The sequence below is a fragment of the Bos indicus genome, chromosome 11, assembly GCF_029378745.1.
Source record: "Bos indicus isolate NIAB-ARS_2022 breed Sahiwal x Tharparkar chromosome 11, NIAB-ARS_B.indTharparkar_mat_pri_1.0, whole genome shotgun sequence".
Taxonomy (NCBI): Eukaryota; Metazoa; Chordata; class Mammalia; order Artiodactyla; family Bovidae; genus Bos; species Bos indicus.
Window position 1 is genome coordinate 62,825,690 of NC_091770.1, and position 14,583 is coordinate 62,840,272.

General features: G+C 45.5%; 1 protein-coding gene across 4 annotated transcripts in view; it reads right to left on the bottom strand.

Annotated features, from left to right (window-relative positions):
* Positions 1–14,583, bottom strand: part of SERTAD2 (SERTA domain containing 2) — a 116,212-nt gene that overhangs the window by 10,601 nt on the left and 91,028 nt on the right. Inside the window, exons 1-2 of one of the 4 annotated variants that reach the window (XM_019970393.2) lie at positions 12,787–13,126; positions 1,855–2,477 (exon numbers count right to left, since the gene is read on the bottom strand). The exons of 1 other annotated variant lie outside the window; for it this stretch is intronic. In XM_019970393.2, the coding sequence (XP_019825952.2) occupies positions 1,855–1,865 (11 nt within the window). In that variant the 5' untranslated portion in view covers positions 1,866–2,477; positions 12,787–13,126. Of the gene's footprint in view, positions 1–1,854; positions 2,478–12,786; positions 13,127–14,583 lie in introns of those variants that run through there. 2 more of the 4 variants (XM_070798879.1, XM_019970394.2) reach the window with 2 other exon arrangements.

The window sequence follows — 14,583 nt, forward strand, 5'->3', positions numbered from 1 at the left end:
CACAGAAGATGCTTCAGAAATAGCGACTGGATGAATAGTAAATGGAAAGAATGAGAAAAGACATTGAGGGACAGCCAGAGACGGACTGTAAAACAAAAACAGAGATGTGTGTCTTTGGCTCTGGGTGTAAACTTGGCGTGAAGGGAGGGTATGACAAAGGGGAAGTCTGAACGAACCTCAGAGGGCACAGCTGTACAGGGCAGGCGTTGGGTAAGATCTGTTGGGACCGGAGGCACTGAGGGTGGGCAAGGACCCTGCATCCAGAAAGCTGTGCGTGCCTCTCTCATTCTTCAGTTCTCAAACTTGAGTGAGCATCAGATTCACAGAGGGGGCTCGGTAAAAGAATGCTCCCCCCGCCCCCCACTATCCTAGATTCTCATTCATTTGGTCTAGTGTGGAGGACCGAGCTCTATATTTTCAGCAAGTTTCCAGGTAATGCTGGTCTAGGGACCTCATTTTGACAACCACGACTTCCTTTTTTCTCCACCCAGCTATTTCATATTTAAGCCTGAGAATACCTTTACTCAATTAAATCTTGAGTTTAAACTGCTTCCCTATTTGTGCCTAAGCAGGTAAGGAAACAAAGAATGAGTAGCTTTGTGATGGCAACTGACATCAAAAAGAAAGACTACATGCAGAAGTAAGATGTCCTAAGCTCAATTTTAATGATAAATCTCAGTTTCTCAGACTGATACATGTGATACCACCAGCTCACTGGGGCCTAGGTTCTTCTTGCCGTGATCACAGAGTGAATGGTAGTGAGGCCCAGTGTCCTGAGAGAAACTGAAATAGTACCCATGTGTTAAAAGGAGCATTTCATAGCTTTTACATTTTTAAAGCACTACAGGAAAAAGACGCAAACATTAAAAAAAAAAAAAAAGAAAAAACAAGCAATCAAAAAAGTTCTCTTAAACTCAGTGTTTTTTCAATTATTTTACAGCTATGCCTTGGAAAAACTGTTTAAAACACCGTCCTTTAATATTATTTGAACTGTCAAATGTTACGATTTTCTTTTTCCCCTCCTTTTTTTGGTTATTGTAATAATACAAACACTTCTGTCGAGGGCTGACTTTCAATAGCTCGCAGCGAGAGAGCTGCTTTGCTCCATACAAAACCCCAGCCCAAAAGGCTGTCTACGAATGGCTGAGCACCAGGTTCCCCACGAACTAATTATGATTTTAAAATTAACAATATTAAATCCACTTTTGCAAACCACCACTTGTGTAATCCCCACTAACAACAAAACCCACTGCTTTAACCTGCAGCCCGCTGTGGCCACCAGTGCTTCCTAGAGGCCCAGAGCCTGGGGGCCGCTGACTTGATAGGTGCACGGAGGGGCTGTGCGTGGCCCCTGAGGGCAGCATCACCGCTGGGGCTTATGAAAGGCCCAAACTGGGAGCCTGCCCCGGCCCACCATGGGGGCTGGCTTTCTGGCTCAGTGGGGGTGGAGGGGGGGGGGGTCAAAAAAAGATGCAAAAGACTTTAACTCAGTTTATCCCCCCAAACAGTTATCACCCCAAACAGAAGGAAAACCCTCCAGAAGGAAAATCCTACTCAGTAACCACGGGAATTAATGCTGCAAAAGGTGTTTTAAAAGAAGGTCAGGATTGATAGCTTAGTTCCAATTTCTGAAGGGAGGAAATCACTGGGGAGGGTAAGACTGACCATATGATCAAAGAGGCAGCCAGGAGGGGCGGCAAGCGGCCAGCACACCAAGGCAGACGTGGAAAGGGCTCCCAGCTCCGCACCACCCGATGCTCACACACACTCGTTCGTCCACACACAGAGGCGGGGCACACGGGGGAATCCTGAAAGTTATTACTTTAAAACACCTCAAGGCTGGATGGTCTGTACCTTGTGTACATTTTCAAGAGCTTGTTCCAATTTCCTTTTGGACCAGTAAGTGACAAGTAGAAATCCAGGGTTTTCCTTTCTCAGGAGCATAGCGGGCTTCACGATTAAGTGACATGTTGTCTCAACAGTCGGTTTACAGGGCAGAGCTCAGTCCTGGTGTCTGCCGTCAGGGAAGAGTAGCTCCTAGTGGGGCTCTGGGCTCCCCGGGAGCGGGTCTCACTCTACGTCCTCACCAGGGTGAAGAGGCTGGCGTCTGCTGTTCGATGAGTCACTGGCCTGCACACTCAGGACCTGTGCACGTTTCTGTATGCCCGTGTCACTGGTTAACAGCTCTCAAGTGAAAGGCTCCTAATAAGAGTCCCGGGTCTCCTCAACCACACCGTCCTGTGTGACAAGTGGTGTGACTACTGGCTGCTGAAGGGTCCAGAAGTGCCCATGCTGACACTAAAAATTATAAAAACGAGGCGTTCACAGTAACGCTAATGACTCAGAATGATGCCTTTTCCTCATAGAGCTACCCAGTTTGAAGAAAAAAGAAGCTATGACGTGTGACGAGTGTCTTCAACCAGGCTAGCAGAGGCTATTTCCTCACTCAGACATCCTGAGCCGCCAAACCCAAAGTCCTGTAAATGGAAACACACGCATGCTTTCAGTTTCTTTCGGGGGCAATGGAAGAAGAAAGAAGTTGCCCCTGGCAAAACTGAGTGGGTGACAGTCTCTCCAGAGCAGGAGAGAGGCTGGCTACAAATGCCGATGAGACAACTTCTGAAACACAGAACATTCTCATCTCTCCTCTCTGACGCCTGCCTTAGGGTGTGCTTTGGGTCCTGCTCTTGAGGTGGTCCAAGTGCAGCCCCTGCTCCTGAACAGGACGCCTGCCACCAGCCTCCAGCGAACTCTGGGAAGAGCTCTTTTGTCAGCTGGCCACACATCACCTCCCGGGCAGGAAGGAAAGGCCCCCTCCTTGTTCCACAGGGGAAGCCAGGTTCCCTTAGACAACTTTCTACACTGTTAAAATATTACACCTTAATCAACATCCAACACTCAGGAATCTGATAATGGGTAGGCTTTTGACACCCTTCCTCCCCCAGGGAAAAAGCAGAAGCCGCGGGGTGGGGGTGGGGGGACACGACTTAGAGGACACCCTGAAGGGACATGCGGGGGGGGGGGGGGTGCGGGGGGGGGGTGCTGGCAGATCTGGGAGAGAGCTGACAGAAAGTGGGGTGCTCCCAAAGCCAGTGCTCTGGGACAACCCAGAGGAAAAGAGTGGGTAGGGAAGTGGGAGAGGGGGTTCAGGATGGGGGACACACATATGTATACCCGTGGTTGATTCATGTTGATGTATGGCAAAAAGCATCACAATATTGTAATTATCCCCCAATTAAAATAAATTAATTTAAAAAAGAAAGTGGGGTGCCTGCAAGGATCTGCCAGCGGGGATGTTCCATGCACTGTGACCCGTGCAGTTCCCCCAATTCCTGGTGGTGAGCCTCCGGGAGGCCGTGCGGGGGTCAGCACTCCCCCAGGCTGCCTGCAGACCCCAAAGCGACTGCTTCCGGCCTCCGGGAATGGCAGAAACACGGGCAAAATTCCAACAGGGAGAAAGCCTCTGTGTGTTTACTCCCAGAAGACAAGGGAGGGTAAGTAACTGAACCCCTAAAGCTGCCCCAATCGGGGAAGCTTTTTTTTTTTTCTTTCTTTTTTTAAGCCCAAGCTCATCCAGGATGAGGTCCCTGCAGTAACATCCATGCTAATTGCTAAGTAAGACAAAGCCTTCCCTAACAAATCAGCAATGTAATTATGAAGCCAGTCACTAGATCAAGCCAGTTAGGCGCGCTCGGCGCGGCTCCGAGGCTGTAACCCGACACCACTGTTTGCGGAGGCGCCTCCCCGGGCTCTCCCGGCGGCGCTCTCTGCCGCGGGTAGCGCGCGGCCGCGCATCCGTGATCAGACTCCAGTCGGACGGGTCCCGCGGCGAACAATCCCCGGGCTTTCTCGACAGCGTCTTAAAGCCTGGAGACAAACCGAAATTCGGCCAGGAAGTCAACCTTGAAGTCAATTAAAACAACAGCTTTTACTGTTTGGGGATGTAAGAAACTCTTGCCTTCCCTCCTAGGACTTTTATCTACTTCTATGAAATTGCAGACGGTTTCTGACTGGTTTGTCAAACATAACCTTTCCTCTTGGAAAAAGAAAAGGACATTTTGAAATGTGGATAACCGCATTTAGTAAACAAATCGTGAGAGATAATATTTCAAGTGAATATTTCTTAGGAATAAATTATGGCCTTGTTAATAAACATCTGGAAAGAAACAAGTTTTTTAGAATGTAACTGTTAAGTAATAGAAAATATTTCTAATATCCTGTCTTACTGGTATAGGTTTTAGACCTAACTCTTAGGAATCTAGGGACATCAGTCACCTTCCAAAGATACTGAGGATGTTTACAGTTCTCTTAGTTTATGTAACAATTTTGACTAAAAGCACTGCACACCTAAAGTAAAAGACTGAGCCGAATTATACAGTTTCTAAATTTAAGATGAGCAAAAAAAAAAAAAAAAGATTCTATGCCTGGAATATGCTTTAAAATACTCTAGAAAAAAAAGACCATGAAGATGAAACAAGACTGACAAAATATTGATGATTGTTAAACCCCGATGATGAGCACAAGGGGATGTACTGTACTCTATTTACTTTTGAGTGTGTTTGGAATTTTCCATAATAAAAAGGTAAAACATGTACACACACATCAATACATCTTTTAAAAATTCTACAAATTAAAAAAAAAGTCAAACACAATAAACTATTTATACCCTCAGTGAGAACTATGATATTAACTTGATAAGCTATTTTACACAGAAGAAAGCTATAAATGCTCTTTGTAAACAAGCATGCCCACTACAAGTTGGAGCTCCTCTTCAGCTTTGAAAGAGAGTATCACATCTAACCACAAGGGGGCGCAGGAGAGCAACAGGCACTCCTGAATTCTGATTATTCACCGCAATTTCTATCTACAGATCTCAAAGTATACACATTTCCAAGACTGTTCCCTAATTCAGGTCTCCATAGGACACTGCTTGACAAGCCAAGAGCCCTGCCAAGACCACACTATATTATGCTATGGTTCAAAATCTGGAAATATTGTATAAAGAAAAGGTTGTTGTCTGTATATAAGTAACACTGATGTTTCAAAACTCATGACTAAAATCCCTGGAGGATTCCTGAAGCAAGAACACACACAACAAACATACAACCTGAGTCATAAGATGCGGACTGGGAGAAGCCAGTAGTTCAGAATTTCCAGTGGGGGTCCTAAAGTGATCTCCAACAACACAATGAGTCTCAAGGTTAGCAGTAGGAATTTTACTAGGATAGAAAAGCCTTCAACAATCCAATTGCTTTGTATTAACAGGAAATTGCCTCCACACTGAACAGAAATGGCTTCTGGCAGTTTTTTGGGAAAACTTCATAAAGAATATTGGGGAGGAGCCGTTAAATTGTAAAACACTGGTAACCTTAGAGAGATCATGAAGCAAGTTGATTGTATAACTTGCCGGAATTCTCCCTATGCAAATTACAAACTACATCACTGTTTGAGGTATTGAAGTTCTATGATATTGTATGTTCATAAGAGATGACCTATTATCACCAATCTTTCCATAGGAAACTTGGTAAATATGAACCATTATAATATTATTTTTATAAATAACATATTATTATAGACATTAAAATTATGATGCTATTCCACACTAATTTGTTGTCAGGAACTCAGCTTTAGCATGCTGAATCTAAAGCCTCATTAACATTAAGGGAAGGAATTCTTAGATTTGAATTTCTTTCCCTTAAGATTATATGCCAGTAAAGGCCAACCACTCTTGTCCCACCCCCATTACCATGCATAATGAAAACATTTTTTTCTCCAGTACTTATAATTGCTTGGATGGGATTCTGGTTTCAACTCTCCTGTACTATCTTTTCCCCAAAGATACCTTGTTTTTCTGCTCACACTAGAGACCCTTAATAAACAATGTCAGAGGGGAAAAGGCTTAGGGTTGAAACCAAATGCTTTGCCAAAAGTATGTGATGGTGTTTTTTTTTTTTTTTTTTTAAAGAAGGCCTTCAGATACATAAAACGGTCACACCAAAACAGGTAAACATAATTTGCTAGAACAAATCTGTGAAAATAAAATTTCATCTTAATTAAAACAAAAGATTACTACCTTCTAGGTTTTGTTAGCCAACTAACTTGTCACTGAATAAAACTAACAAAAACTAAGTATGCTACATTAGGGAGTGTTTTTATGAAAGTGTTTTTAAGGGATATTATTAATTTTTAATCTCCTCTGTTTTAAAATTGGGAATGCTTTAATACTGTGAAAAATCACTTAAAAGAAGATATGCTTTATATTCCTCAAAAATACAGAACTTACTTTATCTTCTAACTTCTACATGCAATCTAAAGAGAAAAACCAGAGAAATATTCTTTACTTACTCGTTGAGTAAGTCTAAACATTGTATATAGTCTAAATCTGAATTCCTCAAAAGAAAACTATCCCTAAAAAGAAAACTATCACATTTCTATAATATGACATATGAGTATTAAAATTTAAGTAAGTAAGTAAGTAAAGTCACTCAGTCGTGTCTGACTCTTTGCGACCCCATGGACTGTAGCCTACCAGGCTCCTCCCATGGGATTTTCCAGCCAGAGTACTGGTGTGGGTTGCCATTTCCTTCTCCAGAGAATCTACCCAACCCAGGGATCGAACCCGGGTCTCCCACATTGTAGGCACTTAACCATCTGAGCCACCAGGGAAGCATATTAAAATTTAAGGTACAAGGTAAAAGAAATATACTTCAGAGACGCCTGAGAGGGAGGAAGGGCTTCCTTTGTGGTTCAAAGGGTAAAGAATCTGCCTGCAATGCAGGAGACTTGAGTTCAATCCCTGGACTGGGAAGATCCCCTGGAGAAGAGAATGGCTACCCACTCTAGTATTCTTGCCTGGGAATCCCCATGGACAGAGGAGCCTGGTGGGCTACTGTCCATGGGGTTGCAAAGAGTCGGACACGACTGAAGTGACTAACACACACGAAAGGGAAGAAACAACTATTCTACTATGTAAATATCTATTTCATATAAGTAACATTCATATTCAGAATGTTTAAGTTAATTCTAAAAATTAGGCAGACTCCTGATAAGGTTTTACAAAGACAACTTAAACTTTATTTCATACACTTGAATAATTCACAGAGTAGAAAAAGTTAAGGAGGATACAAATTAAGCTTGAAGGCAGTGAATGATACTTTGTAAATATGACAGCCCTTCTTTAATAAACAAAATAATTACTTTGGGGCTATTTTGAGATAAAAAGTATTTCTTCCAAAGGATTTCTGAGCATCCATAACTAATGACCCACAGAACTTTACTCAAAGTCACTCAGTCAAACATAATAAAAGTAATCAGAATACCACACTGAAAACAATACATATTTATTTTCTAAGGAAACTACCTCTCAGAACTTCAACCTGTAGGAGCTTCAAGGACCTTTAAGGAGATCTTGCCTCCACCCCACCCCACTGCCACCCCTGAACATTCTGTTCACCCTGCCTATCTTTAGAGGCTTCCAAAGCAAGAAGGCAGGTGCCAGTTGAGGAATCCACGTTTTGAATTTGCTAACCAACTACTGCTAGACAGCTAACAACCGTCATCTGGTAAAATCTATTTTATTTTCTATTTCTGGCCATAATAAAAAATATTTTAAAAAGTAGTCTGTTAAAAAAAAAAACAAAACTATTCGGAAAAGACCATCACCAGGTTCGTGACAAGCACAGAGGCAGTGCAAAAACTTCTTCATCAGCTACAGACCATGGTGCTCAAATTCCTCTGCCAGACCCTTTTTCTGTGACTGCAAGGAAGACACAGAAGTACACAAACATGGAGGTTCCCTCCTCAAGAAAAGGGAAGAAATCTGAAAAGCAAATCTGTATCAAGTATTATTAAAAAACGGAATAACTACTAAGACAGGTTCAGATTAAAACAGTTGCCACCTCGTTATCTCATTGGCGTGGCTAGAATTTTATGCAAACCTGTCCTGGTGTAGAGATGACCTTGGGACTTTCAGATTCCCTGAGTTTAACTCAACACTTCTAAACACCAGGGTGGGGTACGCCAGCCGGCCTGCCTGAAGCCGGGGAGCTGTGGCTGGCGTGGAATGATAAGCAGTCAGCCAGAAGAGCAGAGCAAGGGGCTAAAGGTTGATCAGCAGCAAGTAACACTTCATTATTTAATTTTCTGACCACAGGCACCATCAAGTAATACTTTTTACTTTTGTTGAACAGGTTCACAGAGACAACTGAGTGAGTGAGTGAGTGAGTGGGGGAGTGGGGGAGTGGGGGGGTGGAGGGGTGGGGGGATGTGAGTCCTAAAGAGTCAGAAGCCCTTCCCCTTCACTGTTCTACTTCATGAAACTCCTCAGAAGCACACAAATGCCTGGTTTAGCCTCGTCTTTTCAGTTAACCACCTATGAAGGTTTTTGAAAGAAAAAAAAAAAAAAGCTGAGGATTAAAGAGCAACTCTGAGAAGCTACAGGTTTCTGCAAGGGGACAGAGAGATAGTAAGGCCAGACATAAATGAGTGTTCACAACTGAGGTCTGCTGCTTGCTACTCGGAGTTACTAGAGAAACAAAGCTGCCTTTGGGCACCTAAAACTAGTCGGACCTGCTGTAGCAGTTGCGCAGTCGGCCCGGCGCTGTCCCCCGCTCCCCTCCCTCCGGCCCCCGCCCCACGCATCCGCATGGCTCACTCCACTCGGGGCGGCGCCGAGCGGGCACACTCGGCCCTGGCTCTGCTGTCCCTGCTCAGGGGCAGGCCCAGCTCGGGACACACGGGCGTGCAAGTGTGAGAGGAGGCCAGACGAGACAGCAGATGCCGACTCCATTCCGAACTGAAAGCTGCAGTGGGTGCAGAACACGGCTTCTGTGCTCCTGGGTTGCTAAGACAGATACACCAAATTGTGGGACTGGCTGCTGGGACTCCAGGCAGGGATCCCCGTTTAAGTTCAGAGGAGGGACGGGAGACCTTGAGAGGAGACGAAGGAGGCTTTCTAGCTCCTAGGGCCCTCCGACCACAAAGAGAGCTGAATTCCCTTCCAAAAGGGAGTTTTCATTGTCTGGGGTGCTTGTTGAAATGACATACATCTGTTTTGTCCTATGAGCAATCATATGTTTGCAAAGATATTCTGATATTTTTATTTTCGAATTTCTATTTCAAAGAAAATTTTTAGACAGCCAAGCATGTTTTGTTTGTCTCATGATCTTCAAGGAAAAAAAAAAAAACCAACAAGGCGTCCATTTATTACCCAGAATAGGAATGTCGTCTTTTTGGCCTGACATATGCCATTCACAGATTCATACAAAGAATGAACTGCCACACAGTGCTCATAGAGAAAGACACTGTTCCACACAATGAGTGATGGGCGCTCTGGGGGACAGTGCTGCTCACAGGACTGCCCAGCATCTGTATAGAGGGGCAAAGTTTGCCTTTAACGCCAACTGCACTGGCCATTGGAGACAATCATTTTGTTTAAAAGATATGCCAACTTCGGTGAGCTGCTCTTCCCTTCAAGAATATTAGAACTAACTATATGTAAAGTAGATAACCAGTGGGAATTTGCTGTAAGACACAGGGAGCTCAACTGGGGGCTCTGTGACAACCCAGAGGGGTGGGCTGGGGTGAGGGGTGGGAGGGAGGTTCAAGAGGGAGGGGACATATGTGTACCTGCCACAGGCTGATTCATGCCAATGAAACCAACACCACGATTGTAAAGCAATTATCCTCCAAGTAAAAATTAAAAAAAAAAAGAATATTAGAATTAAATTAAATATCCACACATTTCTTTAAGCAGGAGTCCTAGCTCGGGGGTTTTTGTCGGCTGTTTAAGGAATAATTATTAACAGTTGGTAGAAAAGACATGACTTGTACATATGCAGTGGCCACCGCATTTTTAGATGATCCTGTTCTGCTGGTCAGTGCAGATTAATGGAAAGACCGTGAAGGTGGGTGTTACCCTTATTTCAAGGCCATTTTCACTTAAAACTGGAGCTTGCCCTCTGGTGCCTTGAGCATACACCTGATCTTTGCACTCAGTAATCAGAGACACCTCTCTGTCCTCTCTCTTCCCCCACCCCACCCCTGCTTTGCCAAGAAACTGCTGCAACTATAACTATCTCCTACAGGATAGGCTGTAACAGTAAATATGAAATTCTGTAGCAACAAAGTTTTAGAAAATTCTACAAGTGAGTTCGAGTTCATACTCCAAAATATATTAACCTACACATTTTTAAAGTCTATGTTACAATACTAACAAAATTGTCTTGATTTTTTTGATATAACAAAATAAAAAATAAAACTTCATGCTTTTATTAGTATTTGTTTTTTAACAAGAAATCACAGCAAAAGAAACTTCTAAAAGTTTATGTTGTAGCTTTTATCTTTCTTAATAGCTAAAGTGTAAAATATTTTGACTGTGGGCAAACTTTTAGTATAACTTGTTACTGATAATTTGAAGTATGTTTTTATTTTTATTTTCTTCATCAGTTTAATTTTTGACAGAAAAAATCTTGATTTATTTGTACATATGTACATATGTATTTCAATGTCCCCTTATATGTTTTTTATCTATTTTGTGTGTGTGCACCTTTCTAAGTAGTGTTGCAACTCATTCTGCCGTTGGAACACTGTTTAAAATAGCATATGCCAAAAGCTATCTGCTGCTACACAAATTTGAGTTTTAAAATATCAAAATAAATACCATTTAACTATGCTCATTATTAATAATTTAGTGCATGGCAACTGGGTAACGTTTATATTTCAGCTTCTCAATTAAATAAAAGGCTTTCAAGGGGACAGTTCAACAAACAGAAGTCTAAAGGATTTCTAAATGTGAGCTAATATCCCTTTCTTAGTTTTTTAAGGGAAACAGGCCCAGGCAGCTGTTACCTAAGAAGCTGTGACACTCGCTTGACAATAAAACTGTTCACTAGGATATTCATGTCCTACACTTGGTTGGTATTATAAAATTTAAGTCTCCTATCGTAATTACCCAAAGAACAGAGCTGAATGTTAAAAAAAAAAAAAAAAAAAGGCTGTCCGATCCATTTCATAAGCTTTCTCACCTGAGAGCAACATGGTTATGCACATTTTAATTAGGAGGGTAAAGAAATAAAGTTATTTTAAAGGGTTTCAAACTTGATGAAGAACGTAAACAACTTTACATTAACATATAATATCTCTAAGTAAATCAACAAAGTTAAAGGCAGACTTTCTAACATTTATCTCTCTCTCTTTTTTTTCCACGAAGAAATAGCTGAAATGAACATTAAAGTAGAGATCCAAGAACAAGCTCTTCTTGCTCCTGCCAGAAGCTGAGATCTCAGGATGGGTATTTTCATCCTCAGAGCACACCCTACCACACTCAAATCAGAATAGACTGCTATAAAAAGGGGGAGGAGTGGGAGGAGCTCTAGGGGTGAGTTATGGCTTCTGGGTAGCTGAACAACTCCCCCCCGCCCCCCGCCCCCGCCCCCAGGCCCCCATCAGCAAAACAACCCAGAGGCTCTCAGGTGGACTGTCCTCCAGGGGTTGAGTGGAGCCAAGAGCCCACTTCACTCTTGTCAGAGACTCGTCTCTAATTATAAAAGGCTACTTTGAACACTTAAGGCCTCAGGGATCCGATTGGCTAGTACAACTTCTAGGCTCTTTACACACGTTATGGACATTTCTTAACATATATTGAGAAATCACAAAGCATATTTCATGAACAAAGCTTGAAAACATTTATTATCTTCCTTAAGACCAAAGGAGGCTGTCCAGCTTAATTCAAATGAAAACTGGTACAGTCTGAGACTAGACGTCTCACCTTGCTGATCGCCCTTCCCCATTAAGTGCCTGTAAAAACTTACTCTCCACCTCCTGAAACATCCTGAAACTAACCAGCTTGGAAGCAAAAAGTTATTCTAAGACAATGATACCTAATCTTTTTGAGAAATTTAAGGCTAAACACAGAATTCTACTCCCATCTCAATCTATTACTATTATTTCTGCTAAAAGTAAGATAACTCCTGGCCAAGGCAGGGTGGAGGGAATTTATGATTTTCTCTCGATGCAGGGGCGCTCTGAAGGCACCACGTCTTGGTACAAAGTCCAGGGCCTGGGACAGCTGGCTCCCCTCGGCCCCCTCCCTCTCAGTCATAGGCGGTCACCACTAAGATGACTTTTAGATTTCTAACTTAAAAAACTAATGAGACATCAAGTTTAACACACAAATTCAAAATCAATTCACTTGGGCACGGGCGAAAAGAGGGCGGAGAGGGATGTTTCTAAGTTAAAACACAGGGCAACTCACAGAAATACACTAAAGCAAGCTGGACGCAAACCCGGCCACAGGACTGAAAAGTGAAGCAGCCGTCGCGCCAGCAATACGAGTCTTAAAAAAAAAGTCTCGCACGTTCACAACAACACAACCGCCACAACACGCACACAGATCCCAGATGTAAAAGCGACAGCTCCAAGCTCCCTCCGCCCCACCGTTAGGCTCTGGTTAGCTCCCGACCCTCTCCTGACCCCGGTCCGTGACTGCCCGTCCCCTGCCTGGCCCTTCCCCCAGCAGATCTGCCCGAGAACGCTGGGGGTACCCGGCGCCGGCCCCGGGGGTCCAAGGGCGCGGGGCCGGGGAGCAGCGGGAGGGAGCGCTCCTCCCGGTACCTGCTCCAGCCCAGGTCCCTCTCGCCGAGGCTCCCGCGACCCTCGCGGCCGCCCAGCGCCCCTCCTCCGCCCTCCAGGCTCACCCGGCCCTGGCCAGGTCCCAGCGCTGCCCCCACCCACCCGGAGCCCCGCGCATCCGAGAATCCCCTCCAAGCCGGCGCCGGGAGAACTTACCACATGCAGCTCCACCTGGGAACTAGCACATCGGGAGGGGTTTCTGCCCACTCCTCAAGCTACTCCCGCTCCATGCGGAATCCCCCGCTCCGGGGGCCCAAGGGTGGCGCCGAGGAGCGGGCAGGAGGCGAGACCGAAGCTAAGACTCCGCCGTCCTCTGCCTGCGCGCTCGGAGCATTATACAATGGTGGAGGAGGAGGCGGCGGCGGCGGCGGCAGGCAGCGGAGGAGGAAGCCGGAGGCGGGCGGAGGGGGCGCCCTGACCGAGCGAGCGGCAGCCACTGCTCCAGCACTAGCTGTGCAGGAGTGACGTGCGGCCAGCGAGCCTCCCGCGAGCTCCGGGCCCCGGGCTCAGCAGGCCCCGCCCCTCGGCCCGCCCCGCCCCCTCGGCCGCTAGGCCCCGCCCTCTCGACCGGGCCCCGCCCTCTAGACCGGGCCCCGCCCCCTCCCCCGGCGGTCCCGGGAGGCGCGATAAATGCCGAGCGGGGCCCGTCCGCCCCAGGAGCAGGAAGGGGCAGGCGGAGCACGCGAGATGCCGGGTGGCAGCGCCGCCCACGGCTCCCTACCCAGCCGGCGCGCCCTTGATTTTCTCTTAAGGAAAAGCTTAAGGAGAAGGGGAGAGGAAACGAGACACTCCGGCCAGGGGACCGCAACTAACCACCAGTAATCCCCTCAGACCACTCATGCAAATGACGGAGCCGCTAGTGACAAAGGCGGCAACGAGTGCCGCGCGCGCACAGCCTGCTGAGTCGCGCGACCGCAAATATGACAAGCATCTCAGCTATTCTGCAACTTGGGGCCGGTTAGCCAGGCAGGCAGGGTCCCGGGGCGGGGGGGGGGCGGTGGTGGTAGATGGGGAAAGAGAAAAATCCGACCGCGGGGCGCGGTATCCGCGCTGCCCGCGGGGTTTTCGAGACAGACGTCCCGGGAGGGCGGGGGCAGCGCGTCCGCTGCTGAGACGCTCTCCGATGCCTGCGCCTCCGGACATATGAGTGGCCCTCAGAGTGTCCAAGAGGTAGGATGAAGGCTCCGGCTGGAGGTGGGGACAAATCCCCCTTGAGTGCGGTGTCCTCAGCCCAACACTTGAAATGGGTCACCAAGTCAAGAGTACTTTATCGGAACAGGAGGGAAACGACTTGGCAGGCTTCGTGGCAGGCTTCGGCCGCGATGCAAACCCGGCAGAGCCCACGCAGGTAGGGACGCCTGGCTTGAAGACGCAGGGGGGACCTAGGCGCAGTTTCACAGCGATAGCCTTTTCCTTCTCCTTAAGAAGTTCTGCTTTGAACTACTTATATTTATTAGGAAAATTTATACTAGTTTTGGGAGGCTTGTGTGTGTGGTGCAAATTTAAAAGTCCTAGGACAGGAGACCTCCCCTGGAAAATTAATGATTATTTTAAAAATGGCATGCACATTCAGTTTAAACATGTTATGAAAAGGAATTCAGGCACCTTAAAATTTTGGCTGCCACCCCAATCAATATTGTCTCAGATCTCTTTGGAATTTAATGGTCCACTATACTAGTTATACTTAAGGATAATAAAGCTTTAAGACCTAACATAAAGGTGATTATAAGTCGTTAACATCAAGACAAGTTGAGACCTATTGGAACTGTTCAGTAATGATTTGTTATCAATCAAATTGACGGTATTATTGAAATTAAATCTGGGCTAAAATGTTGGTAGAGGAGAAAATGTTTCTTGTTTTATCTTGAAAGGGAATGAAAAAGATTTTTTACTGGACCCTCGATATAATGAAAAGGTTACACAGATTTTTTTTAAGTATAGCCAGTGCTAAAA